Source organism: Aulonocara stuartgranti, assembly GCF_965226115.1.
Source record: "Aulonocara stuartgranti genome assembly, chromosome: 5".
NCBI lineage: Eukaryota > Metazoa > Chordata > Actinopteri > Cichliformes > Cichlidae > Aulonocara > Aulonocara stuartgranti.
Genome location: NC_138943.1, coordinates 37,051,199 through 37,078,099, shown reverse-complemented (window position 1 = coordinate 37,078,099; position 26,901 = coordinate 37,051,199). Strand labels below are relative to the sequence as shown.

At 40.6% G+C, this 26,901-nt stretch overlaps 1 protein-coding gene and 1 long non-coding RNA gene across 6 annotated transcripts in view; one reads left to right on the top strand and one right to left on the bottom strand.

The window, feature by feature from the left end:
- LOC309706798 overlaps nucleotides 1–219 on the bottom strand; it is a 52,916-nt gene extending 52,697 nt beyond the window's left edge. The window contains exon 1 of the long non-coding RNA XR_014276794.1: nucleotides 132–219. This is a non-coding gene — a long non-coding RNA (uncharacterized lncRNA). The remainder of the gene's footprint in view (nucleotides 1–131) is intronic.
- Nucleotides 220–349: 130 nt separating this feature from the next.
- helz2b (helicase with zinc finger 2b) lies at nucleotides 350–25,301 on the top strand. Of its 5 annotated transcripts, none has more exons than XM_082533522.1 (20): nucleotides 357–720; nucleotides 8,354–9,800; nucleotides 11,203–11,386; nucleotides 12,233–12,340; nucleotides 13,640–14,148; nucleotides 14,239–14,871; nucleotides 15,170–15,968; nucleotides 16,130–16,205; nucleotides 16,311–19,737; nucleotides 19,855–19,940; nucleotides 20,054–20,173; nucleotides 20,249–20,404; nucleotides 20,507–20,651; nucleotides 20,742–20,870; nucleotides 21,059–21,251; nucleotides 21,744–21,890; nucleotides 22,625–22,834; nucleotides 22,951–23,107; nucleotides 23,629–23,763; nucleotides 24,419–25,301. In XM_082533522.1, the coding sequence occupies exons 2-20, from the start codon at nucleotides 8,458–8,460 to the stop codon at nucleotides 24,529–24,531; spliced, it is 8,670 nt and encodes a 2,889-aa protein (XP_082389648.1). In that variant the 5' UTR covers nucleotides 357–720; nucleotides 8,354–8,457; the 3' UTR covers nucleotides 24,532–25,301. The 5 variants fall into 5 exon arrangements, with proteins under 5 accessions (XP_082389650.1, XP_082389649.1, XP_082389648.1 ...); XM_082533521.1 differs by having other exon boundaries at nucleotides 358–720; nucleotides 23,596–23,763; XM_082533525.1 differs by having other exon boundaries at nucleotides 362–720; nucleotides 9,677–9,800; nucleotides 23,596–23,763.
- Nucleotides 25,302–26,901: the final 1,600 nt, after the last annotated feature.

The following is a 26,901-nucleotide window of genomic DNA, read 5'->3' as shown; positions in this document are numbered from 1 at the left end:
CTGAAAATTTTTTTAAAGTTTATTTTGCAACCCAGAAAGAGTAATAAGAGGGGCATGTATTGCCTTGCATAGCCTGTAACGTTATTATGATGGACAGATTTTATGAGTGAACTTGGCTTTAAGTGACTTACAGGTTTCTTTGAAAAACACTTTCTTATATCCAGGTTCTTCCTTTTTGCTGCCATCCTCCTCTCCTCCTTGCGGGTCCTTGCAGCGCAGGCTTGCCGCTGCTAAAACTAAACACAGCTCCCTGAAAGGCACAGCCAATCGCATTGGCCATATTTGTCACATGATATAGGACTCCAGTAGAGAACGTAATTTAACTCTTTCTGCACCGCTGGGTGAATGCCAAATCTACGCCCTTGGTCTTTAATAATAATGTTTTTAAAAGTACATAATCAGTTTGCAGCAAGCAGAAAAACAGGAATGGGGAGTAACCCGACTAACAATGCAGGAACAACATAAAGAATACAGGAAGCTGCAGGTAATAGAAACAACATTTTTTTTCGATGACCAAGCATTTGTCTGTGAACAAATGTGGGTGGGGTTAAGGTCGTGTTTATTATATCCAAACTGTTGCTGACGGAAGAGACGAGAAATGAAACTTAACTGAGACCGACGGTTGCAGCCAAGATGAGTCCAGGGTATGCTATCCAAGTCCCGCTGTTGTCGATCAGACTCACATTGGGATCAGTTGACAAATAGGACCTTGGTTTAACGGTAAGCATTATTAGTGGTATTATTATTAGTAGTAGTAGTAGTAGCAGTAGAAGTCTCATTATGTGTATACAAAATGATTCTAAACGTGAATGTGGATTTTTTTTTTTTTTTTAATGGCCGGTATTCGGCATTTTCTCATGGTTATCAAATTGTTTATAAAACATTGGACAGTGCGAAACCGACTGTTAATGTCACACTTCAGTAACTCTAGTTTCTTTATAAGTTTTATTATAATAAGTGTTTTTTTTTTCTTGTTCCTCTGGAACCATTATAATAGTAATAATGTAAATTATGCTCTGTGTGATGACACGACCAATGTATATCATAACATCATACGCTTTTCAGGTGAAGTCTTGTTTTTTTTATTTTTTTAAAGAAGTCAATAATCAGTTTTCAGCTAGCAGAAAAACAGAAATGGGAGGGAGGCTGAAGCCCCTGCATCATCAGACTAACCGTGCAGGAACATCATAAAGAATACAGGAAGCTACTGTTAAAAGGAGCAGCATTATTGCTGCTGACGCAAAAGAAGAGAAATGAAACTTAAGTAAGACTCCAGCTGAGTCCACGCGATGCTGTCCAAGACCGAACAATCAAACTCACGGTGGGGTGAGGTGACATAGGACATCAGTCAGTGAAAATATTATTATTATCATTATTATTATTATTATTATTATTATTATTATTATTATATGGGGAAGCCCACGTTACACCTGGTATTGTATTTAAAGATGTGTAATTACGCCATCTAGCGGACTTTAGACCCGCTTTACTTTTTCTACGTGGTTATTTATTGTATATAAATACAGACGTTTTAATAATGGTGGTGGCAAATGTCACTACTCGGCAGCCATCTTGAAGCGCATCGGGGCACTTCCTTAGGCAGTTATTTAGAAGCATTATCTCAATAAGTTTAAATTTCAGTGGTCATTAGGGTAACTGTCTATATATCACAGGTCTAATTTTATAAATATGGTTTTGCCCCATAGATTTAATTTCTGGGTTTATGAGTTATATTTTCTTATGATGTTTCTGGTTAAACACTGGTAGCTCAAATGCGAGAATCCTTTACAGACAGAGAGAATTCTTAATAGAAATCTGAGGGAGTTTAGTAAGCATCTTGAGTAAGTGACCTACAAACTGACAGGCTAATGCAGAGGCCGGGGTTCAAATTCACTTCAATTTGCCGTTTGCCTCCCCCTGCTCTTTCTCTCAGCTCCCAGCTGTCTGGTCTTATCTCCACTGCACTGTCGCAGTAAAGACACAATAGAAAAAACAAACTAAAATACCTGGAGCCACCAAATTTCTGAAAAGCAATAGCTTCCTCTACCACCCTAAGTAGACTATAGACTGCATATCTAGGTAGACTTAGTGCTTAGTGATTCTCAAAAAACTAGGAAAAACTTAACTTTGATTTTTGGTGTGGTTTGAATCCAGATCTCAAAGGGCAACTGTTGTTGCATAATTTTGTTTCAACACATTACACAATGTACAACCCCTCAACAAATTGAGAAACCACAAGATTTGCAAGATTTGCAAATTTCATAAACCCATATGTTATACACAATTAAAGCATAATTGGGGAGGGCTTGCATTTTTCAGTAAGACAGTGCTTATTGCAGCCATAGCTCCTACTACAAAGAAGACCCTGGGTGCTAAACTGCTTTGCCTACAGTCCAGAAGTGATTCTCCAATTTACTTAATCCATTTACTTAATATTGTAAACTGAATGTAATCAAAATTGTACTTAATATTAAATATGGCAAATGGCCTGTATTTGTATAGCGCTTTACACTGCATTCAGTCATCTTGAATGTGTGTGTGAACAGTGTTGGTCAAATTACTTGAAAAAAGTAATCAGTAACTAATTACTGATTACTTCCCCAAAAAAGTAATCCCTTTACTTTACTGATTACTTATTTTCAAAAGTAATTAATTACTTAGTTACTTTTTAAAAACACGATTTACAACTAGGGCTGCCACGATTAGTCGACTAGTCACGATTATGTCGACTATTAAAATCGTCGACGACTGATTTAATAGTCGACGCATCGTTTGAAGCTTTGTAAGATCACAAAGGACGCAGGAATGAGTAGTAGGATTTAAGAGTGTAATAACGGACTGAAACAGAAGATGGCAGCACTGCATGTACAAGGATGCCAGCTGCCGTTAAACCCCGAAGAAGAAGAAGCTGTGTCCCAGAATTCATAGCGCAGCCCAGCGCAGTTGTCAACAATGGTGGCAGCTAGTTAGTTTTAACTTTACTCTTATTATTCTTTCTGGGTCACAAAATAAACGTTTAACATATTTTCAGGCGAGAATGTAGCCGTGTAAATCTCAAATATCTGCTCAGTTTATCAAGACACCACGCATTTTCAAAAGCGCTCCGACGTTTTCGGAGACGTCTGTTACCTACTAGCTCGTTAGCTAGGCGGGGGCAAGGCTAACTAGAGCCGTGAGAACACCGGACTCCCGGCAAATCGTTTTCAAACCCACCGCCGTCTTTCGCTAGTCAGGTTAAACATATATATAAGTCACTTAGATAACTTAAAAATGTTATTGTTTGGCTTTCTTTAGTATTTTATTTGTTCCTGAGTAAATCGGTTTGGCTGAGATTAAAGTTATAGTTTTTGCACAGCTAAAACTGTCAAGCAGACAGCTGATTGTCAGAAGTGTGAGACGCTGGAGAATATACTCCGGTGTCCTGTTATATTTTAGAAAGCAAGGAGTTTATTAAACTTCACCGAAACAATCTGAAAATTTCATTAAAAATTAATAAACTACCATCTTGTCTTTATTTTTAGTTAGCACAAACACTTCAAGCTGTAAGCTAATGATAGTTATATAAGACCAGATGCTTCTGGTGCAATAAGCTGTACGCTGTACGTCCAATGGATGATGATCTGATTAGTCGACTAATCGCAAAAATAATCGGTGACTAGTCGACTATCAAAATAATCGTTTGTGGCAGCCCTATTTACAACCTGAATAGGTGATAAAGCGATAGATCTTTCAGCCCAATTCTACTTTTTCTGCATAATCATCATACAAAATGTAATCAAATGGAAAAGTCTCTTTTTAAAACTTGTTTTATTAGTTTTAATCTTTTAACTTCATGCATCAAGCATAAATGTAATTATATGCAACATTCTCTGACTGGAAGAAATTTGTTTAATATTTAAACCTATTTTCTGCACATTCCAGCACATTTTTTTTTGTGTGTTTACACTCACTCTTTCAAATAGATGCAAGTAAAACACAGCAGAAAATAAATAAAGTCAAAGACTAGCGGTCCTTTTGCTCTATTTTCACCTGTAAAGCAGGAGTAGGGTAGGCGGAGGTTTACCCTGGTGCAGGTGTGCCGCAGAAGTCAGAGGAAGAATCCGCGAGTTTCTCTGTGAATTTCCCATTACGTGGTAGCTACTCGGTGCTTGTTCGGAAGTTTAGGGGGTTTTCTTCCCACGCACAACGGACACTAATGTTTTTGTCACTTTTTATGGAATCAAACTCAAAGTAAGATCAGTACTTCCACGCTTTAAACGCTGCACGCTCATACTCTCGCCCGCACTGATATATTATCCATTGTTGCTCTGCACACAGCTGTTGTCACGAACGTCACACTTGCTTACGTCACTGTCATGAGACATTCTCGCAAAAAAATCACGTTTTTAGTAACGCAGCGTTCCTACGGGAAAGTAACGGTAATCTAATTACCGTTTTTGCAATAGTAATCCCTTACTTTACTTGTTACTTGAAAAAAGTAATCGTTACTCCCCAACTCTGTGTGTGAATCATTCAGTCATTCACACACACATTGGTGATGGCATGCTACATTGCCACTGTGATCAATTGAATAACAATGCCTGGCAGCATGGCGCACTGACAGAGACAAGGCTGCCGGACACTGGCGCCACCGGGCACTCTGAGGTGTGCAGTAGGCAACCAGTTGGCGACCAGTAGGCGACCGAGACTGTCTGCGCCAGGGCTCGAACCAGCAACCTTCCGATTACAAGATGAACTGCCAACTCTTGAGCCAGGTTCCAGTTTCATGTTCCCAGTGCCTTTGTTGTTTGTTTTTCCCTTCGTTAATAAATACTCACCTGCACCAGAACTGCCGCGTCCTGGTCCTAAATATTCCACACGGCTTGCCCTGGCAAACCGTGACAGTACGAACCAGCCACCATGGACCCAGCGGCAGTAAATCCGTCCGAGGAGCTCCGGGACGACACTACATATAATGTGGAGATTCTCCTCGGGCTGTGGCTAGAGAACCCTCCAGAGGAGCTTCGCCGCACCGTGGAAAGTCGGCTACAATGGCTCTTTTCTGGCCTGCCATGGCTTCTGAAGTCGCTTCCTCCGACCATGCAGGCTTTTCTCCAGCACACACCGCACCTTCTCTCAGCCACTCCTGCCTCGCTGCCCGACTCGCCGGATGTGATCTTGCCCGGCCCGTCGGAGCCGTCTGCGGGGAGGAAACGCCGATCGCACACTCTTCTCAGCTAGCTGCCCCGCAGCCACACTCTGCTCGGCCACCAGTGTCTCCCTCTTTTCAGTGCCTCCAGTGTCACCTGTAGTTCAGGCCCCTGCGCCTCCAGTGTCACCTGTAGTTCAGGCCCCCGTAGCTCCAGAGTCACCTGTAGCTCAGGCCCCCGTAGCTCCAGTGCCCCCGCTACCCGCAGCTCCAGTGCCCCCGCTACCCGCAGCTCCAGTGCCCCCGCTACCCGCAGCTCTGGCTCCAGTGTCACCGGTCTCACACACTCACTCTACGCAGGGAGAAAGTCTAAGTTCCAGTCAGGGAATTTCTCGCGCTTTAGCTGCTTCAGGCACCGTTCTGCACTCCAGGGCTTCCCCAGAGGCTAGGTCTCAGTCCCCGTCTCAGATTCTGGACCCCTGAAGTCTAAGCAGCCACCTGAGAACTGCACCATGTCAGCATTGCCTGGGCAGAGCCCGTGCTCAGTGCATTGCCAGTCGCCTTTGTGTCAGCTAGTGGCCTCCATGACTGCTGGCTTAGTGATGACTTCGTCTCCTGTCTCCACAGGAGGGTCCAAGGGACCGCTCCGGCCTTCGTCTCCTGTCTCCGCTGGAGGGTCCGAGGGACTGCTCCGGCCTTCGTCTCCTATCTCCGCTGGAGGGTCCGAGGGACCGCTCCGGCCTTTGTCTCCTGTCTCCGCTGGAGGGTCCGAAGGACCGCTCCGGCCTTTGTCTCCTGTCTCCACTGGAGGGTCTGCAGCGCCTCTGGCTTCCACGCCGCCGCCTGCAGCGCCTCCGGCTCTGGCTTCCACGCCACCGCCTGCAGCGCCGCCGCCTGCAGCTCGTCATCCTCGCCTGGCCCAGCCTCCGTGTCTTCAGCGTCGCCTGGTCCAGCCTCCATGTTTTCAGCGTCGCCTGGTCCAGCCTCGTTTGGGTCTGCAGCTAAACGGCCGCTTTCTAGGCCGCTGGCCAGGCAACTGGCCAGGCGCCATCGCCGTCGTGGGCGGTTCCCAGACCCTCTTTGCCTGAGTGGCCGCCGTGGCCTTCCGCACGGCCGGCTCCGGCTTCCACGCCGCCGCCTGCAGCGCCTCCGTCTCCGGCTTCCACGCTGCCGCCTGCAGCGCCGTCTGGTCCAGCTGCAGAGCCGTCAGCCTCGTCTGGTCCAGCTGCAGCCTCGTCATCCTCGCCTGGTCCAGCTGCAGCCTCGTCATCCTCGCCTGGCCCAGCCTCCGTGTCTTCAGCGTCGCCTGGTCCAGCCTCCGTGTTTTCAGCGTCGCCTGGTCCAGCCTCCGTGTCTCCGCCTTCAGTGTCGCCTGGCCCTGCCTCGTTTGGGTCTGCAGCTAAACGGCCGCTTTCTAGGCCGCTGGCCAGGCAACTGGCCAGGCGCCATCGCCGTCGTGGGCGGTCCCCAGACCCTCTTCGCCTGAGTGGCCGCCATTGCCTTCCGCACGGCCGGCCCCCAGACCCTCCTCGCCTGAGTGGCCGCCGTTGCCGTCCGCACGGCCAGCTCCCGGACCCTCTTCGCTTGAGTGGCCGCCGTTGCCTTCCACACGGCCGGCTCCCGGACCAGTGCTGTCGCCGTTGCCTTCCGCACGGCCGGCCCCCGGACCAGTGCTGTCGTCGTCGCCGTTGCCTTCTGCACGGTCGGCCCCCTGAACTGTTTGGACTCCTGTGCTGGCCGGCCCCCTGACCTCTTCTGTTTTGGACTCTGTTTTCCTGTGCTCTGGTGTGCTTCTTTTCTTTTGGTTTGGACTCGTGTTTTGTTTTTATTTTTGTCTTTTGGCCTTCTAGTGCTCCTGTTTTGTTTTGCCTTTGTTAGTTTTACCCAGTTTAGGTTCCAGTTTCATGTTCCCAGTGCCTTTGTTGTTTGTTTTTCCCTTCGTTAATAAATACTCACCTGCACCAGAGCTGCCGCGTCCTGGTCCTAAATATTCCACACGGCTTGCCCTGGCAAACCGTGACAACGTTATTGTTTCGGTGAAGTGAATTTCTACAATACTGTTACTGTTAATTGTTCTCTCTGCACTGTTTAAATGCTTACATATACACACACAGTTACTGTCCCTCCACACATACGACTCGGTTCTGCTTCTATGCCCCATCTTTGTTTACTATTTCCCACCGAGGCTTCTAGACTTCTGATTGGCCAACATTTCTACACAGTTAGGAATATATCGCCACCTGTTGCTTTGGCATGTTCTTAGCAGCGTTTTCCTTCATTTTTGCGTTTACATGTGGACGGGATTATTTTTTTTAAACGAAAACGGAAAATCTCCGTTTTCAAAAATACCTGTTTACATGTGGACGTAGCCTTAGATTACGATGACCTGGATGACTGAGAACCTTCACAGACACTATGCTCAAAGCAGTTCAGCTCTGGTGTTTTCTCTGTATTATTTCAAAGTGTTTACCTTATTACCAAATCACAACAACAGTCACCTCAAGGTGCTTTATATTTAAAGCGTGACTGTTGTGATTTAGTGTTATACAAATAAAATGTAATTGAATTTAACTGAACAGAATCTAACACCAATAAAATGCCTATATATTACAGAGGAAAACATTGCTAAGAATAAGTCAATGAGATTTTGTTTTGTTAACACCAGAACATGCAATTGAAAATATACTGAAGTGAATTAATATACCTCTATAAAGACTAAAAACTGTATGGCTATTTTTAAATTGAGCTGCTGAAAGTAAACGGTTTATTTAAGTCTGTCTAACCCGGAATGTGCCCCACTTAGTTTGCCAGTGCTGGTTACTAGCATCAGCATGGAAGTGGAAATCTAAGTTGCAAAAACACTTGAAATGCACTTTCTATGAAGTATGAGACATTTTGTATCCAATAATAGTAGTTTTGAGAATTAAATTAAATGTACATTGCTTCTCTTCACATCCCCAACTAAGTACTTCACTAATCTATCTTTACTGTTATATCTTATTAGTATTTTAAGTATTCTATCTATTTTATTTATTGAATTTTATTGTTTTATTTATATTTTGATATTGCTAGGGATGATGCAATGATCGGGGACCATTCTTAATTTCGTTGTTCTCATGACAATGACAATAAAGTTTCTGATTCTGAAGATTAAATGGCTGAGTCTTAGTAGATAATTTCTGCAGTGACTGAACACACTTCTTATAATTCTCTTTTTTTTTCCAGACACATTCAGGCCAAGCAAGAGATTCATCACCCACAAGACATTTCAAGGGTCATTATACATTTTTGTATTCAGTGCCTGGTTTAAAGATTATGATTGTATCAAAATGTCAGCAAGTGCTTCCAGACTGTCTCCTCTTTTATTGGTCTATGACCTCAAACTTGTTTGCACTCAGTGCTGTGTCAAGGAACAAGAAATTACATATAGATTGAAATCAGTTCAACACAAGTGCGGACACAATGTCCTGCTCTGCAAAGCCAAAGGTGGCATTAAATGGAGGCCCGTTTCTAGACGGCCAATATTTCCAAACCCAAATAAGTATATGGCCTGTTGGTACTATGTAGAGGGGCGTGGTTGCACCCAGCACAAGAACCGGTGCACCTTTGCCAGAAGTGATGAGGAAGCTGCAGTGTGGACATTTGAAAAGCACCAGGGATTGGATCACGCACTTCTCTGTAATCTCATTGCTGAGTCTGAGAGAGGAACTTGTCAGGCTAACATTGATGAACCTCTGGGTGACCTCTTGGCAGATGTAGATTTAAAAGCTGTGTGTAATTTGTGCTCTGTCAAGGTAAATGAAATAACATACAACGTTCAGTCAGTTGTGCACAAGTGTAGAAGATCTCTGCTACTAGCTAAAGGCAAAGCCTCCGACCTATGGAAGCTTGTCTCTAAGCAACCTACACTTGCTCAAACTGTTTGTTACAAAGTGTGTAAATATATTGCTGAGGACTCCAGATGCACACAACACACGCAGGGTCGAGGATGCACTTATGCCAAAAGCCTTGAAGAGGCCACTGTTTGGAACTATCTTAGAGAGAAAAAAATGGATAAGAATGAGTTAATCAGACTTTTAACACAGTCTGTCTCATTAACACCAGAACATGCAGCTGAAAGCATGCTCCGGCACTTTTCAGGTGAATTCATTGAGGTCTGTAAAGACTGCTTTCAGGAACACCCACAAAAACTAACAACCAAAAGGTGGAATGATTTTTGTGCAGCAGACATAGCACATGCCTGGAACCCAGTCTTAGTTTATCACCTATCAGAGAACAGCAGGAAACATGTCTACAGTCAGGTGCGCCCGCTTCCCCCAAACTGTCAGTTTACATATTGTAGTTATGTAATACAAGGGAAGCCCTGCTGGCACACTGCCAGTGAATGCCAGTCTGCCCAAAGTGAGGTGGAGATGGCTGTGTGGAAAGCAGAGCATACCGGGCTCTGTGTTCGGCGTCACCTACTTCAGCTGAGTCAACCAGCGCAGACACAGCCCAGGAAAGTGACCATGTACTGCAAAGTTTGCCACCTGAGTCTTTCTTCCCCAGAGAGCTTCTATAAGCACTGCGCCTCTTTGGAACATGCCCAGTTAGTCGCCCAGGACACCACTACCAGGTGGAGAGGACGCGAGGTGCCACACAACCGGCGAGCTGAGCTTTGGCTTTGTGAGAGGTAAATGGTTCCAGTTTCTTTCACCATGAAGGTTCTGTAAGAAGGCTTTAAGCAAATACACCAAAGCTTTTTTTTTTCTCAGTTCAGTTTAGTTTAAGCTCATTCTGTCATGTAATTTGTTCAAAGCAAGGACAAACAGATGTGGAACAAGTATTCAGATTCAGATCAACTGAATATTTTAACTAAAGTGGTTCTGTTGTCTAAATGTAACTAAACAGCAAGTGAGCAGAACTGAAATAGGACATAGTTTCATGAGTTATGCTTCCAGCACCTCATTTGCCAGCTTATAAGCATTCTAAAACTAATGTTAGCACAGTGGCATGGTGATTAGAAGTCTAAGGAGCTTGGAAAGAAAAGCGTCTGGACTTCTTTAAGTTGCTTGAAGACGTTTCACCTCTCATCCGAGAAGCTTCTTCAGTTCTAAAAGTCAAATGGTGGAGAGTCCCAGTTTTAAAAGTGGGAGTATCCCCCCAAAGAGGGACAAAAGACAGGGAGTCCTTTGATGACCTAATCAGATGAGCCAAGGTGTGAAAATGGGTGTGGGTCACAATCAGCCAGGGTTTCATGTATAGAGGAGTGGGTGAAATGCCTTCAAGCAACTTAAAGAAGTCCAGACGCTTTTCTTTCCAAGCTCCTTAGACTACGATGACCTGGATGACTGAGAACGTTCACAGACATATGGTGGTTAGAACTGTTACCTCACAGCAATGGTCCTGAGTTCAATTCCTCCATCAGGCCTTCTGTGTGGAGTTTGCATGTTCTCCCTGTGTTTGTGTGGGTTCTCTCCAGGTACCCCGGCTTCCTCCCACAGTCCAAAGACATGCAGTTAGTGCGGATAGATTGAAAACTCTCATTTGCCCATAGGTGTGAATGTGAGTGAGCCCTAAGAATGTGAGTTAGCCCTAAGACTACTGGGCTAGGCTGCAACCCCCCAGTGACCCTGAAAAGGATAAGTGAATCAATGGATATTATGAATATGATAATGACATCCATGTTATTTTCATAGATGGTTTACAAAGCATTGCTTAACATTTTTCTTTTATTTTTTACTTTAAAAATATTTAGCAAAATCTATTTAATTATTTGATATCGATGTATATTGTAAAATGTATTTTTGTCAAGGAGCAAAATTCATAATCATAAACTGTTTTCATGTTCTGTCATACCATAGTAACAATCATTACAGGAAGGGAAATGTGTTTCAAATTACTTTATTTGTTTCACTCTAATCAGATAAGTTTATATCTTCTATGTTAGGGAACAACAGAAAAATATAAAGAATTTAAACCTAATTGTTTATGTCTATAGTGGTAAAAATCATTGAAGGACCATTTCCATTTCTTTTGCTAATTTGACTGATTCATTTCACTTATTATTTGTCGAACTTGTCATTTGATCCTAGACCCCAAACTTGTGAGTACGGCAGTAAGTGCCCAAAAGCTCATTCTATGGAAGAGCTGCAGGAATGGATGATGCGTGCTGCAGAAGAGAAGGAGATCAAACATAACATTCAAGCCCAGGGTCTCATGTCTTATAATGATATGCTCTTGGAGGAATACAAAAACAGCAGTAATGAAGTGTACATTGTAAGTATAAGGCTTGAATCCACTGTAAACAATCTTCATATTGTCTTGAAGAATTTTGTATTTGATAGGGTATGTTGGTGGATCAACAAGGTATGCTACAGTCTTTGGCAGCATTTCCATCACAGGAATTTTCTCCAGTTACTGAAAGCACACAGGCTGAAATTAAGCATAAGGGTAATGACTTTTTGCAACTGTGACATGTTGCAGCCCTTAACATTTTTGACTGACAAGGTTGTTGTTTCAGTCCAGGTTCTAGAATGAAATAACTTATGGTATGGCTGAAATTTGTGCTAAAGCCAACAAAGTGTGACCAGGCATGCTATAGCCAGAAGTGATAAATACAACTTGTGCTTTACATTTTGTCACAAAGTTTTTACAAGGATGGAAAAAAAATAATTTCTTGAGGAAATAGCCTGTCAATTTTCAATTTTTAAACAACGAGTTACAACATAAACCGCTTGCACACAAACATCAACATGTGCCGACTGCTCCAGTGTGTTATGGAGGGGTGGGAGTCATTATCTATGAATGGCAGCAAGTCTTGCCACCATTCTGTCACTGATCACCTCCACCAGTGTGGCGATCTCATGCCAACAACAGACTCGGCTTTCCTGATGAGTTTGTTTGGTCTGTTTGTGTCCTTTGCTTTAATGCCTGCACCAAAGAAGATGGTGCTCGCAACAACAGACTGATAAAATATATAGAGCAGCAAGCCTGCCCAGAGCATAATTAGCTGACTTAATGCAATGAATCTTACTTTTTACATGTTGATTTATGAGTAGAATTTTTTTATTCATCTTTTGACTATTCTAAATGATGTCTTTCACTTTTTCAAATGCTGAACAGATGTCTGAACATGTTGACGATGTCAGCATCTCTTGCGATGAAGATTCAACTGTGGAGTGTCAAGAGATTAATGCAACACTAAAATGGAATTTTCAAATTGAGACAGAGGTAAGACTTAATGTTTTTTTTATTTTCAGAAAACATGTTCATTGCAGTTTTTTTGTTTCAAGTGTGAAATTTGTGTTCCCTGTGTCCAAGCACAGGTTTCACTATTTTGGGACCACAGTCACGAAAATAGTGAAATTTGCGCAAAATTGGACTCACACAATCAGCATAAAAGAAGCCAAACTTTTCGTTTAATAAAATGTATCTCAGAATAATGACACTAATGGCAGAATCCTCCAGCCTTGAAACAACACATTTTCTAAACACTGTTTGAATGCTTGAGCCTTGATAGGGTCTAATAAATCCAATTGCATCCTGGGGGAGGCTGGGGACCTGCAGTCTGAGTAGACCATGTTTAATTAACATCTCCTTTACAGAGGTAGCCTATTACAGCAGAAGCCTGAGAAGTTTACCACTGCTAGAAAACAGCAGTGATAGAGGAAGCTGTAAGGTTGAAAAAGGATTGGCTGGCACAGGGTTTTCCTGAAGCAAAAAACAGTTTTTCTTCAGTTACTACTGAAGAAAAAACATGGATGTATGAAGTGTCTAGGGGAGCTATAACTAAAGCTTTTTGTTTGGCCTCAAGTTCTAACAAACAATCTGGTAACTCAAGAAGGAGAAACAGGGCTTGGCTGTTCACACATGGAGACTGGTGATCCCAAACAGGAACTTGGTTTAATAGTGGAAAAATACTGGGGAGCTCCTGAACCCAAGCAACGCATCCTCAGTACAGAAGGCAAAGTCTGAAGACCTACCTGGGGGAAATCTTGCAAATTTTCCAGTAGTTAGTTGTGGTAGTTGCAAAACTCCTCAATGGCAAGGTGTAGGATGTGAATGAGATTTTGTGATGAGATGCTAAAGTCTCTGAATGTGGTTTAGGCTGACTCCCCGTTCAGTGTTGCGGAGAGGTACCTCAAAGGTGTTTTAAAGGGTCCATTAAGAAACATTAATTACTATGATTTTTAAATAATGGTTCATTGGTGATTAATAGTAAATTTATATGTCTGAATAAAAAAATATGTAAAAAAGAAAAATGAAAAAAGGTTGTTGTTTTTTTCCTTTTTCTTTTTTAAATAGTTTTTTATTTTTTGCTTTTATTTGAATAACAAGGATATTTCTGAGTAACCCCAAACATCTGAATGGTATTTTAGACTGAACAAAGTAGACTTTCAGGCTTTAACAGTTAGATCTTTTACCAAAACACTAATTTTGTGTGGTCTGGTTTCACTGCTCAATGCAAAATTTGTATTGCCCAAGAAAGGTTCGAATTATGTTACAGTATCCAAATTTGTGTTCAAACAGAGAGAGCTTGTGCATGTGGCATTGCTAAAGCAAGAACCAGGAGCTTCGTTCACCCTTGGTGATGCAGATTCCGAACCTTGCATCTACTCATCAGGTGAACCTTTTCTCAGGGAGGATGGGACCTATGACATTACCCTATCATTCACATCCATCAACCCAGGCTTGTACAGACAATGGTTAGTGCTTGATTTTGACATGAGACCAGTGCTCTTGAAAAAACTCAAAGTCAGAGTAGGCCATTCAGTAGTCACTGAACAACCAGCTGTGAGCAGTGGAGCAAGATTTCAGAGTTGTGAACGTTGGCACAGAGGGAACAGGATAATCATCCCATGTTCGTCGAGGACAGAAGAACAGGATGAGTTATTAAAGATGTACAAGCCTCCACAGATTAGTTTCCTGTATAAATCCTCCCACAACATTCAAACACCACTGAATAATGAAAACTACAAAGAAAGAATGCACCATTTCCTCTACAATGAAGAATGTGCAGAAGACCAGGTTGTTTCAAGGTAACAGGTTTTTGTATATCATTTAAAATTTTCTGTTTGAATTTGCACATATACTCAGTTGCCTAAGTTTTTTTTTTCATATTTTTTTAGACTAAATGTTTGTGGAGAAATTACAGCACTGGATACATTATACAGTTTGCAGTTTGGTGTGGAGGCTCCTTGGGGGCAACTTTTTGGTGTTGTCTTGATTCCTTGTCACATTACACAAGACAGCCCTGAGGGACTGACACTACAACGAAGCATCCGATCTGCCCTGATAGCCCCTTTAACTTCTCGCCCAAACTCTAAAGTCTATGAAGCAAGCGTGTTGCCATACAAAACAACTGAGAATAAACTTTTTTTGCTACTGTCAAAGCAATGTTGCTTTGATCTTGCACTAAAAAGAAATGAATCATATCAAATGGAGGTGCAATTCCAGCTGGACCGCCTCAACTACTGCACCATGCACAGGGCTGTCGATCTTCTTCCCGATACAAAGACTGTGCTGCCAGTCCTTAAAAGTTGTGTAATTCCTGTTGGTAACATTACCTGTGAAAATCTCAACACAAAGCAGCAATTAGCAATTGAATTTATCACAGGGAATTCTAATGTCAAAAACCTTGTGGCACCCCTCCTGATTTATGGACCTTTTGGAACTGGGAAGACATTCACCCTTGCAACAGCAGCCAGAGAGCTTTGTAAGGATCCTCAGAACAAAGTTCTAATTTGCACCCACACCAACAGGTAATATATTGAAAATATATGCATCAGTCTGGGCAGTTTTCTCTTTATTCAAAGTTTGAATAATTTTAGACTTATTCAGAGTCTAAAATTGGGTTAAACTTTGTTCTAAAGTGAAGGGTTGGTATATCTCAGTTAACATTACACTTTGGTAATATTTCAACAACATTTTAATAACTATACATTTCTTTAAAGAACAAATCATTTCTGAGTAGATAGAGCAGGTCACTAACTAGAAGGCACTTAAGCACAGAAAAAAAATATAATCAAATGCTAACATTTACTTGTCATTTCCTTTCAGTTCAGCAGATCTATATGTCAGAGAACATTTCCATCCAATCATCAGCAAGAAAAATGGTGGAATCAGGCCAATCAGAATAAAAGCAAACAAACAAGGGACTGCTTTGCATGCTACTGATAGCATTACTTTGAAATACTGTCTCCTTTCAGAAGAAGGACATTATTTTCTACCACCTACAAAAGCTGCTCTAGATCAGCACAACATAATCATAACTACCACAACCATGGCAAGACATTTTCATGACCTAAATCTTCCAGAGGGATACTTCACCCACATTCTGATTGATGAAGCCTCTCAGATGCTAGAATGTGAAGCCCTAATGGCCCTTGGTCTTGCTGGGTCAAACACAATAGTTGTTCTAGCAGGAGATCACATGCAAATGGGACCAAAGCTTTTGTCCGTGCCTGACCATGATCGTTCCAATCACACACTCCTCACTCGCTTGTTCCACTATTATCAAGGCCAAAACTGTGATGCTGCTAAGAAAAGCAGAATCATTTTGCATGAAAATTATCGCTCAACCAGAGAAATTGTGGAGTTTGTCGCCACCCATTTTTACGTTGGTAAAAATGATTTCATCAAAGCTGCTGGAGATGTTCCAGCTCCTACAAACTGCCATGCTCTGAAGTTTCACCATGTCAGGGGAGAGTGCCTCTTGGAGACAGTATCGATGTCTTGGTATAACAACGCAGAGGTGACAGAAGTGGTTGAAGTAGTGAAAGATATTCTTAAACACTGGCCAGCAAGCTGGGGTCACAAGGACCAAAGCTCAATCTGCATTCTGTCAGAGGGATTTCAGGTAATAACTTTTTGTGTTGAGTCCAGTTATAATCAGACTAAAAGATAAACATTAATCACAGTAATGATAAATACAGGACTTTAAGATTAATTTCAAGACACACATGTAAAGATATGATTAATAACATTTAATGTTTTTTCATTGATTTCCTTGATTTATAGGTTCCTCGAATTAGGACAGCACTTTCAAGCAGAAACCTTGCAAACATCAAAGTTGAGAGACTTGCAAATGTTCAAGGTAAAGACCCCTTGCCAGATTCTTCATTACTGTAGACAGAAAGGTAGTCTAAACTAACATCGCTATTATTAACATTTTCAAATAACACCTTGCATGTGTCAACAGGAAAACAGTTCAGAGCAGTCATAATGACAACTGTGCAAACACGTGACAGCCTAAAAACATCTCACCTGCCTGGTCTGGAGATGTTCAATGATGCCCGTGTTTTAAACACTGCGATGACAAGGGCTCAATCCCACGTGGTTGTAATTGGAGATGCTGCCGCCCTGTGTTGCTTTGGGAAATGTTCAGGAATCTGGAAGAGTTTCATAAACCACTGCATCAACAGCAACAGTGTTGCACCACAACATTTCACTAAAGAGTTCTTTGAACAAGATATTATGGAAACTGTAAAGTTTCAGAAGTTCGAACATGTGGATGAGAGCCATACTCTAGATGATGCGATTCTTAAAGAGCTGAAAGATGATTATGAGCAACTGAAAGCAGATGAAGACAGTTTGGAATTTCAGATGACCTTTTCAAATCACGATGGGTCAAGGGCACTATACAATTTCACCGATACTGGCACAGATCTTTTAAAGATGTGTAAAAAACAACCGGAGATTTACAAACATGGGAAGTTTTTCAGGGAATCACACAGGAAAGGCTACGTCATACCATTTCATAATCCGACCAAACAAATAAGCATCGTGGGACAGGCAAATCTTGGTAAGGCCTTTACTGGAGATCAAGTGGTCCTCCACAAAACAGAAGTTGTAAGCATCACCAAGAAAGAAGAATCAGCACGTGTACTTCTGTGCCTGCTTGAGGATGAAGATCACAGCAAATCACGACAGAATTCTGAAAGCAAATTTATCAGAAGGATGATGATACCGATAAAAAAATCGGAGCCCAAAATATGTATACTGATTTTAAAGAAGAAGCGCAACTATATGCCAATATGGGAGGAAATTGATGGAGAATGGACAGTTGCAACACAAAAGTATATTGATGAAAATCTAAAACAGAACAGTCTATTCAAGGTGCAAGTGATTTGCTGGAACAAAGACAATTTTTTTCCATTGGGGTACATCATAGATATTCTTCCAGTTGGCAGCTCTTTGGGTTCTGGACTAAAGATCCTGAATGAAGAATTCAAAGTTGCATACCATCCATGCAAATCAGACAAGGCTGTTTACAACACTGATGAAAACAATACAAACAGACAGGACTTGCGTAAGATAATCACTTTTACTGTGGATCCTGCAAAAGCAAAGATCCTGGATGATGCTATCAGCGTCAGGGAACTTGAAGATCATTACGAATTGGGACTCCATATTGCTGATGTGGCAAGTGTTGTGAAGCCAGGTGATGATTTAGATAGGGCTGCAGAACAAAGTGGCACTACCTACTACTGTGCTGAGGAGAAACCTATTTACATGTTTCCCCAGGACTTGAGCATTCAACTCAGTCTGCAAGAAGGTCAAGATCGCAGGGTGGTCTCACTGATGTTCAAAGCAGAAAAGGATACAAATAAGATAACAGGAAAACCCAAATTTCAGCTGTCTACAATCAACTCTGACAAGCAGCTGTCATATTTAGAGGCAGAGGACATCATCTCCAAAAGCTATAAAGAGACCCCCAAATGTGATACTGTTGAGCATTGCGTAACGGTTGCTTATTGTTTTGCAAAAGCTCAAAGGAAGATAAGACTTGAATCTGATTGGGCTTATTCTCAAACCGATGCTGACAGATTGCCCGGGCAGCGCAAAGCACATCTGATGATTGAAGAGCTTGCTGTGTTATTTAACCAACATGCATCCAAGACTTTGATCAGCTGTGACAAAACCAGGTATTCCACACCACTTCGCTGTCAGGCAAAACCAGATCCTGTAAAGGTAGAAGAATTCAAAGAGGAATGTGGAGAATTTATACCATTGTCTTTTCTCGTGCGGCACAAAGTAGACCATGAACAACAAAGCCCAAAGTGTCAAAACTTTCGCATACTCCCTGAAGTGTGGAAAGAAATTGTTGCAGCTACCAGAACAGATGATACAGACAAAATGATAGATCTAGTTGCTGCTGACGAAATCCACCCTCTGGTACAACCAGTCACTCAAAAGTTCAGAAGGTGCTTCAGTAAAGCTTACTTCATCTGTTCAAAATCATCTCCTGAGGCAGAAATAGGGCATTATTCTCTGAACCTAAAGTCTTACACAAAAGCTTCCTCACCAATACGGCAGTACATGGATGTCATCTTGCAAAGACTCTTGCATTCTTACATATGTAATACAGATGTTCAATACACTAAATCAAAGATCATGGCTTTGTGCAGTCAATTTCAGGAGAGCCTCAAGAATGCCGAGAAGTATGAACAGAAGGCTGAGCAAATTTCATATGCAGTGAGCATGAAAAAACAAAGTGCTTCAAAGATAGCCTTTGTTGTTCATGCAAATCCTGAAGAAGACAGTTTTGCAGTAGCATTTCCCTTTAACAAGAACATATTTGTTGGGAATTTGCGAATTATGTACAAAGATTTGCAACTAGACGATCAACCATTTTACGATGAAGAAAAACACAGTGTCACTCTTAAATGGAAAAGGCGGATCTATTCAGCTGATGCCATGCAAATCCACCAAGAGCTGAAAATGATGGCAGATAGTCATCCTTGCATTGAGGTTCCATTGAGAGTATGGAAAGATACTATTGAGGCAATTGACAATGGAAAATTAGATCATGCAAAGCGTCTCATAATGCATGCTGATGCTGATTTGAAGGAACTGGGAAAACAAACTGTTTTGCCTCAGTCCTCTGAAGGTTACTATGTTCAGGCTGAAAAGTGTCTCTCTGAGGAGCAAGAAATACCAGAGATGCAAACTGAGCATTTTGTTGACATCCAACTCGAGTTGCAGCCAGGTGACATCCTACAGGTCCAATTGACTTCAAGCATTAAAAGAGGTTATCAAATGCCCACTGTTCAGTTGGTACACATTAAACCAAAGTTTGAAATGTGTGTTGACCATGTCAACAGCCCTATCACATGCTTCTCCAGATTGGCAGATATTCCTTCAAGGACTCATTACAATGATACCAAGGAGTATATACGGATCTGGAAACCTTTGTGTGAGATGGAATCTGCTGCCAATGCAGTGAATGAAAGTGATATCATTATCATTGAGAACCTCCAGGTAAAGTTTAACCAAGAGTTGGAAGGCATACTCAAAGGAAGCTTTTTCTTACCGCTACAATGGATCAACGAATGGGCCATTGAATTTAACCTTCGAAACTGCTTTCTGTGCATACGGAAAAGAGGTCTCAAACTGGAAACTTCAAATGTGGAAACTTCAAACGTGGAAAATTCCACCCTGGTAGACCCAAAAGAGTTCACATGGGTAGCCCATGGTTTCACAAGTAATGCAGAAAAATTAAAAAATGGTGGAAGTAAAGTGGAGTTCTACATTAGTCACCTGCCTATGGAGACCATTCCTGAATGTGTTTTTCAGAAAAACACTCATTTCACTGTTGAAATCATTCCAAAACTCATCCCTGACATGTAAGTTCAATTGTAGTTCAGTTTTATATTACATTGCTTACTGGATAGTTAAAACTTTTTTTCAGTTACAAATTTTCTTATTTTGATTGACACTGATTTACTTCTTTATTTATGTAGCCGGAAAGAAAATGCTGTAGTCAACATTACATCGGCATGTGACTTTGTTAAGGCTATAGCACTAGGGCAGCGCATTCCAAAAGAGGGTATGTCCATCATTCATCAATAAATAGTTTGATACTTATATCCACATTAGTTACACAGAAAATTACAAGCTCCAAACCCAGAATTTATTTAAATCTTTTGCATTGTCTTTCAGTTAAATCAAGCTTAAATATTGTGAGGAACATAAATGGACTGCCAGAGCTGAACCAGAGCCAGCGTCGTGCAGTAGATAAAGCTCTAAATAATACCTTCACACTGATACAAGGACCCCCTGGTAGGTGTGTCAACTTGTGTACCTTGATGGTTCATATTTTCTGCTAAGTCTTAAACCATTTTCTTTGCCTCTTAGGAACTGGAAAAACAGTAGTAGGTGTGTACATTGTACACAGTTTTTTTGAGCACAACTCTAAAAACAAAATGAAATTGGATGACCCAAAGGATAAGGAAAAGAAAAAGGTCATTCTCTACTGTGGGCCATCCAACAAGTCTGTTGATGTTGTAGCAGGCAAGTTATGTTGATTCTCTGCAGAATTTAATCTCAATTTCATCTTTGAAGTGGTCATCAAAACCCGTCGTGTTCCGTGTGTCTTTTATTGCTGTAACACAGGGTACTTAATGAGGTTTAAGGACAGCCTAAGGCCCCTCAGGGTTTACAGCCAAGAAGTGGAGATGCTTGATTTCCCCTTTCCAGACTGCAAGCTGCAGTTTTCCCAAAGAACCCTTCGCCAAGATCATTCCAAACCAGAGCTCAGGTACTGCAATCATATCAGTTGGTGACTAACTGCTTTTGGATTGTTTTGTTGATTGTTAATATAACACTGGCCTTTTTTACATTAATTTAGGGATATCACTATGCATCACCGCATGCGTCAGGACCAAAACATTTATTCAGTTCAAATAAGAGACTTTGATAAACGTATTAAACTTGCTTTTGAAAAAAAGGGAGAACTGACTGCTGAAGAAGTGAAAGAGTAAGTTATTTTTTTTTTTTTTTTTTTTTAGTGCCTGAAACATTATTTTTTGACCATTTAAATTAATGTATTGTTGGAAGATTTTGGAACATTTTTTAAATAAATGTTAGTGAAACTATTATTTGCAATAAAAGCAATCAATTTTGCATAAAAATCAGTTGAAGGAACTGTATGGATTGTTTTCCTAGATACAAAAACCTTCTCAGAGACGCTCGGGCATATGAACTACAACAGCATGACATCATACTGTGCACATGTACGCAGTCTTCCACCCCAGTCTTGACTAAGACTGTCACTGCACGTCAAATTCTAATTGATGAGTGTGCTATGGCCACTGAACCCCAGGCCCTGATTCCACTAGTCTGCAACAAACCAGAAAAGGTTTGGACATCATCAAATGCTGTGTTTCCTTCCTTGAGTTGCCCTGCTAGGCCTTTATAGAAACCACTGCTGCCTGTTCTGAGGTCTTTCTGCATTCTGTCTTCTTTAATAACTAAAAAGCATGCTCTCTTGGACTGAAACCAGGGGGTTTAAAGAAGTTTATAAAAAGAACCCCCATCAGTACTAAATGTGGTTAATAAGTAAAAGATAAAATGATGTTGCTTCATATTGCTGACAAGACATTTAAAAAAGATATACTTTTGCACAGAAACACACTAAGCAGTTTTCTGTTGGTTAGAAGTGTAAAACAAGGTTCAAGTGGTTCACCTAGGACTACTACTTCATTTTCATTTATGACTACTCCTAACTTCAGGGTATGATTTTTTGTAAATAAGACCCCAAAAAAGAGGGTGCCTCATCGCTGCTTTGACAGTAGTCACTCTATTGCTAGTTACTCACTCTGTCTTACACTATCACCAATATAACTTTCAGATTGTTTTGATTGGGGACCACAAACAGCTACGACCCATTGTGAGGAACGAATTTGTGAGGAAGCTTGGAATGGCCAAGTCTCTGTTTGAGCGCTACTATACAATCCATGAGAAGAGGGCAGTTATGCTGGACATCCAGTACAGAATGGTAAGAACATTAACTTTACACGATGTATAGCACATAATAAATATACTGGATTACAAAAGTTTAAGACCACATCAAAAATCTAATCTTACCATATTAAAGTTTTTATATATGCTAAACTTAATAAAGTACACACACATGCGCAATCCTGTATGTGTGTGGGGGGAATAGAACAAGAATTTAAACAGCAGATTAGTAAAATTGCCCGTGGGAACACATTTGTAGCCTGCCATGGAAGTAGGTTTCAAGTGATTCAGGTGAATTTGATCTACTCAACAGAGGCTTGTTCAAATCAATAATTTTGCTGTCATTATTCACCTGGATGCTTGACCTGCATGTCAGTCAATTTTTCATCAAAACATTGTTGGAAAAGTAAAACATCACTGACTATGTGGGGGTATAAATATGGCCTCAGTTATCAGATTTGAACAAACTTTTGGAGTCTCTGCAGCTCTATAGTTAAAGGGGGCCAAACAAATACGCTGTAACTATTTACTACTGACAGGTTTCACAGATTCACTCAAATCTTACTCACTCCATTCGTCACTCAAATTGTTTAGATAGAGAGTATCTTGCCTATATTAAGTCTAATTGACAATGCCAGATTAACAATTTGTTAGTATACTTATTATTATAAGTATCTTGCCAAGTGGTCTCATACTTTTGGATTGCACTCTTTATACACTACATTGACTACCACATTCAAATTCTAACTAAACTGTTATTTACTTTGATAGCACGAGGACATATGTGAGTTCCCATCAAATGAATTTTATAATGGAAACCTGAAAACTGGAGTGGAACAGCAGAGGAGTGTCTTTCAAGTTGACCACAAGACAAAACCCATTGTTTTTGGGGATGTCAAAGGAAAGACGATAAGTCTAGTTGTCAACACAGCCCAAGGCAACCAAAACTCTAAAGCTAATCTTGAAGAGAGAAACAAAGTGGTACAGTATTGGATGTTCTTTTGTTTCCTCTTAAACAGTAACATTTAAATATAAAAAAGCAAAAGTTACTGTAAAGCTACTGGATGCTCAACTATTTCAATTTGGTTCTCTTGCAGATTACCATTGCTGAAAAGCTAGTGAAGACTGCCAGAATTGCACAGCAAAGTATTGTGATTTTATCACCTTATAATGCCCAGGTGTCAGAAATCAGGAATGAGCTGAAGAAAAAGAAGATGGAACAAATCCCAGTTACCACGATCACAAAAAGTCAAGGTGAGCTACTCTGTTACCCAACCACAAAACCTTTCCTAAAGTTTCCTAAAGAGGAAAGGCTTCAGAATATGTTTCAAAATATAGTAAAATATATTTAGAATAAATAAAACATTAAAACTATATCAAAATGTAATATAAGATAAACAAAACATAATTTGGAAAAAAGCCAACAGAACAAAAAAACTGTTCAGTTTAAAAAAGACCCATGTGTTGTAGTTTGCAGTTTGTTTTGGAATATAAAAGCAAATATAACTGACTTCATTTAATTCAGTTGACATGGAATTCTTTTTCTGGGTATGATTCAGGAATTTCTCACAAAATCATGAAACCAGAAGAACTACAACAAAGGATAATAACTAGGAAATTGGGGGATTAGGATCAGTTTGCATAATAAGCAATACTCAAAAGTGTCAAAGGATAGACACAGGAAAAAGTCAGTTATGCTGTTTAATGATAGCAAAATATGTGACAACAGTCTTGTCTTTTAGGAAGTGAATGGCGTTATGTCATCTTATCTACAGTGTGCTCTCTACCAAATGAAGAAATTGAGAAACAACCAGAAAGAAGCTGGCTTTCCAAACATCTGGGCTTTGTTGGTGATCCCAATCAGATAAATGTAGCCATCACCAGGGCCAAGGAGGGACTCTGCATCATTGGTGAGATAATGCAGCTGTGCAGATCTGTTTTTAAGAATTATGCAGACGTTGCTGAGCTCCTAATATACAGTTGTCTAAGAAAATCACTCTTGTTTACACTATTAATTGAGTTGTGGATTTTTTGAAATTACTACCACTGTCATATTCCTAACCTAGTTTCACTGAATAACCAATAACGATTATTTTAAAGCATGTTTTAAAACATTTTGGTAATTAAAACCTAAAATGTATTCAGTTATAAATATAATTTATTATTGTGTAGAGTAAACTATTCAATTCTTCATTATTGATACTCATAAGTCATAATAAGTTTTAATTTTAAACATTCACAATGCTACTTGTACATGGCAAATACCTCACCTGAGTAAAAAGTCTGACTTTGGTGCGTTGTCTGCAATTTGTAGGCAGCTTGTATGCAGGAGGCCATATTAGCAGTTGTAGTCTTGTTTCATATTTGCTTTTTGGGTGGTAAATGATGATGCAAATCAGCTGTATTGCCACTGTATTTTTGGCGAGACGTTTTTATACAGGTCAGTTTGATGACCAGATCATTATCTAGTTTTCAGCATCACTTTTTAAAAGTGGATGTTTCTAAATTCAGCAACATTACAAAGATGAACGAAGCAGTCTCTAACATGTGTCTATTGTTTCAAAGGTGACCAAGAATTGCTCATGTGCAGTCCAACTTGGAGACATCTCTTGAACCACTACACTCTTCACAATGCAGTGACAGGTGCAGACAAGATTTCAGTGTGTTCAGCCACCTGATTGATTCTGTGCTTTGTGAAGTTTGCAGCAGCAGACCAGAGCTCCTACGGGGAAGCTAGTACAATTTTATGATTTTTTTTATGTCATTAGTTTTCTTCTTTTTTTTCAGTTCTGTTTTTAAGTTTATATTGGAAATATTTCTTTTATAACATTCACCTTACTCATTTGAAATATGAATAGTAAGTAGGAAATCCTACAACACTTCATTACATGAATTGCAAATATTGAATTTTGTATCACAGTGGATATTTCAGTTGTGTATCGCTAGCAGGAGACTTGGCATGTTATTATAGATCTTTTAAGTTAATTTAGGTATACTTGAGCTGTATGAACTATCAAATTGTCAGTAGTTCCTGCTTATTGATGAATTATTTTGTTTTCTTACCTGAAACCTTGGTTTAGCACTTAAACAGCCTCACCATTCAGTGAGCCTGTCACTGTTTTTAAGGAAATATTATAATATTGCTTTTTTTTTTCATTTTACATTTTTTTATATTGTATCTTCAGGGATCAGCTTTAGCTGGAATTTTGGACCAAAATCCTGGTTGTTTGTTGTATTGTTGTATGTATTGACATGTGTAAATTATAAGTTTGAATTTAAATGATATTGCTCCTTTATACCATGTTTCACATTGAACTCTGTCTTCAAATATATAGTGTAATAGTAATAATGCTCTCAAATTGATCAATATTCACTGTGGGTTTTGTCTTTGATTGGCTAATGAACTGTATTGAATAAATAATTAATAAACTGCTCAAAAAAATGTAAACACATCCAAACTCAATCATGCTGGATATCTTTGGTGATAAGGACTGTTAAAAATGAAACAGTGCCACATTTATTTTGATGGAAATTAAAATCATCAGCTTACAGAGGGAAAAATTCAAAGACATCCAAAAAATAAAAGTAAAAACAATTTGCATGCTAGTCCATTTTGCCAAAGTTTCATAGAGCCACTCAAAATGGTACTCAAAATAGTGTGCACTATTGAGCCTGACAGTGCTTTGTAATGAGCTTTTTTAAAAGGAAAAAAGCTCATTACAAAACAAAGCTTCTTCGTTAGCCCTCATGCCATCTCTTTTCAACACCAAAAATATTACTCAAGAGGACAGCAGCTGAAATATGAAATCCAAAGATTCTGAACTGATCGTGCCCTGGGGGATCTCCTCCCAGACTTGTATCAGGGCATCACTGAGCTCCTGGACAGTTTGAGGTAGCATTGGATGGCCTGAAACATGCTCAGATGAGTTTGGGGGCCAGTTGGTGATATCAAATTCTTCATCCTCCAAGAACTGCCTGGATAGTCTCACCACATGAGCCTGGACATTGTCGTGCATGACCTATGCCACCAGCATAGGGTCTCACAATGGGATTTCATCCCCATACTAATGGCAGTCAGGGTTCTGTTGCCTAGCCTGTAAAGGTCTGTCCCTGGATATACCGCCCCAGACCTACCACCAAACCAGTCCTGTTAAACAATGTTAAAGGGAGCATAATAAGCTCCCAAGCCCTTTTGATGTCTGTCACATGCACTCGGGGTGAACCTGTTCTCATCTGTGAAAATCACAAGGTGCCAGTGGTGTACTTGCCAATTCTGGTATTTTATGACAAATGCCATTCAAGCTCCACAGTACAGGGCAGCTCACTAAATGACACCAGGCCCTCAAGCCACCCTTGTGAAGTTTGCTTCTGATTGTTTGGTTAGATATACTGTATTTAAACCAGCCTGGGTCACTTTGTAACTCTGGTGCTCCTGTGTTGCTTCTTGCACAAAGAAGCAGACACTGGTCCTACTGGTGGGTTAAGAACCTCCTATGGCCCTGTCCAGCTCTCCTAGAGTAACTTCCCATCTCCTGGAATCCTCTCCATGCTGTGCTGGACACACAGCAAACCTGTTGAAAATGAAACACATTGATGTACCATCCTGAAGGAGTTGGACTACCTCTGCAGCCTCTGGAGCATCCAGGTATCATCTCATGCTACCAGTAGTGACATTGATCATATTCAAATATAAACCTATGAAAAAACTGCTGGAAAAGATGAGGAGAAAATTGTCAGTGGCCTCCACCATTCCTCTGTTGTGGGTTTCTTATCCTTGCCATATAGTGCAAGGATAAGAATAGTGGTAATTTCATTAACAACAAAGCAGCTGAAACTGATTAATAACCTCCTCTAATACAAAGCTTAATTGACTTGATGCTATACTCAGATTAACAATGTAGTATATATGGAAACGCTTCGAGCAGAGAACCCATGTCAGTACAAGCTTCAGTGTTTCGTAAAGCTTAATTTGTCCCTTACTGCAGTGCAATTTCAAGACAGCTGCGATCAACTCTCCCACTTTTCCTTAAGGATGACATTTTTATCCA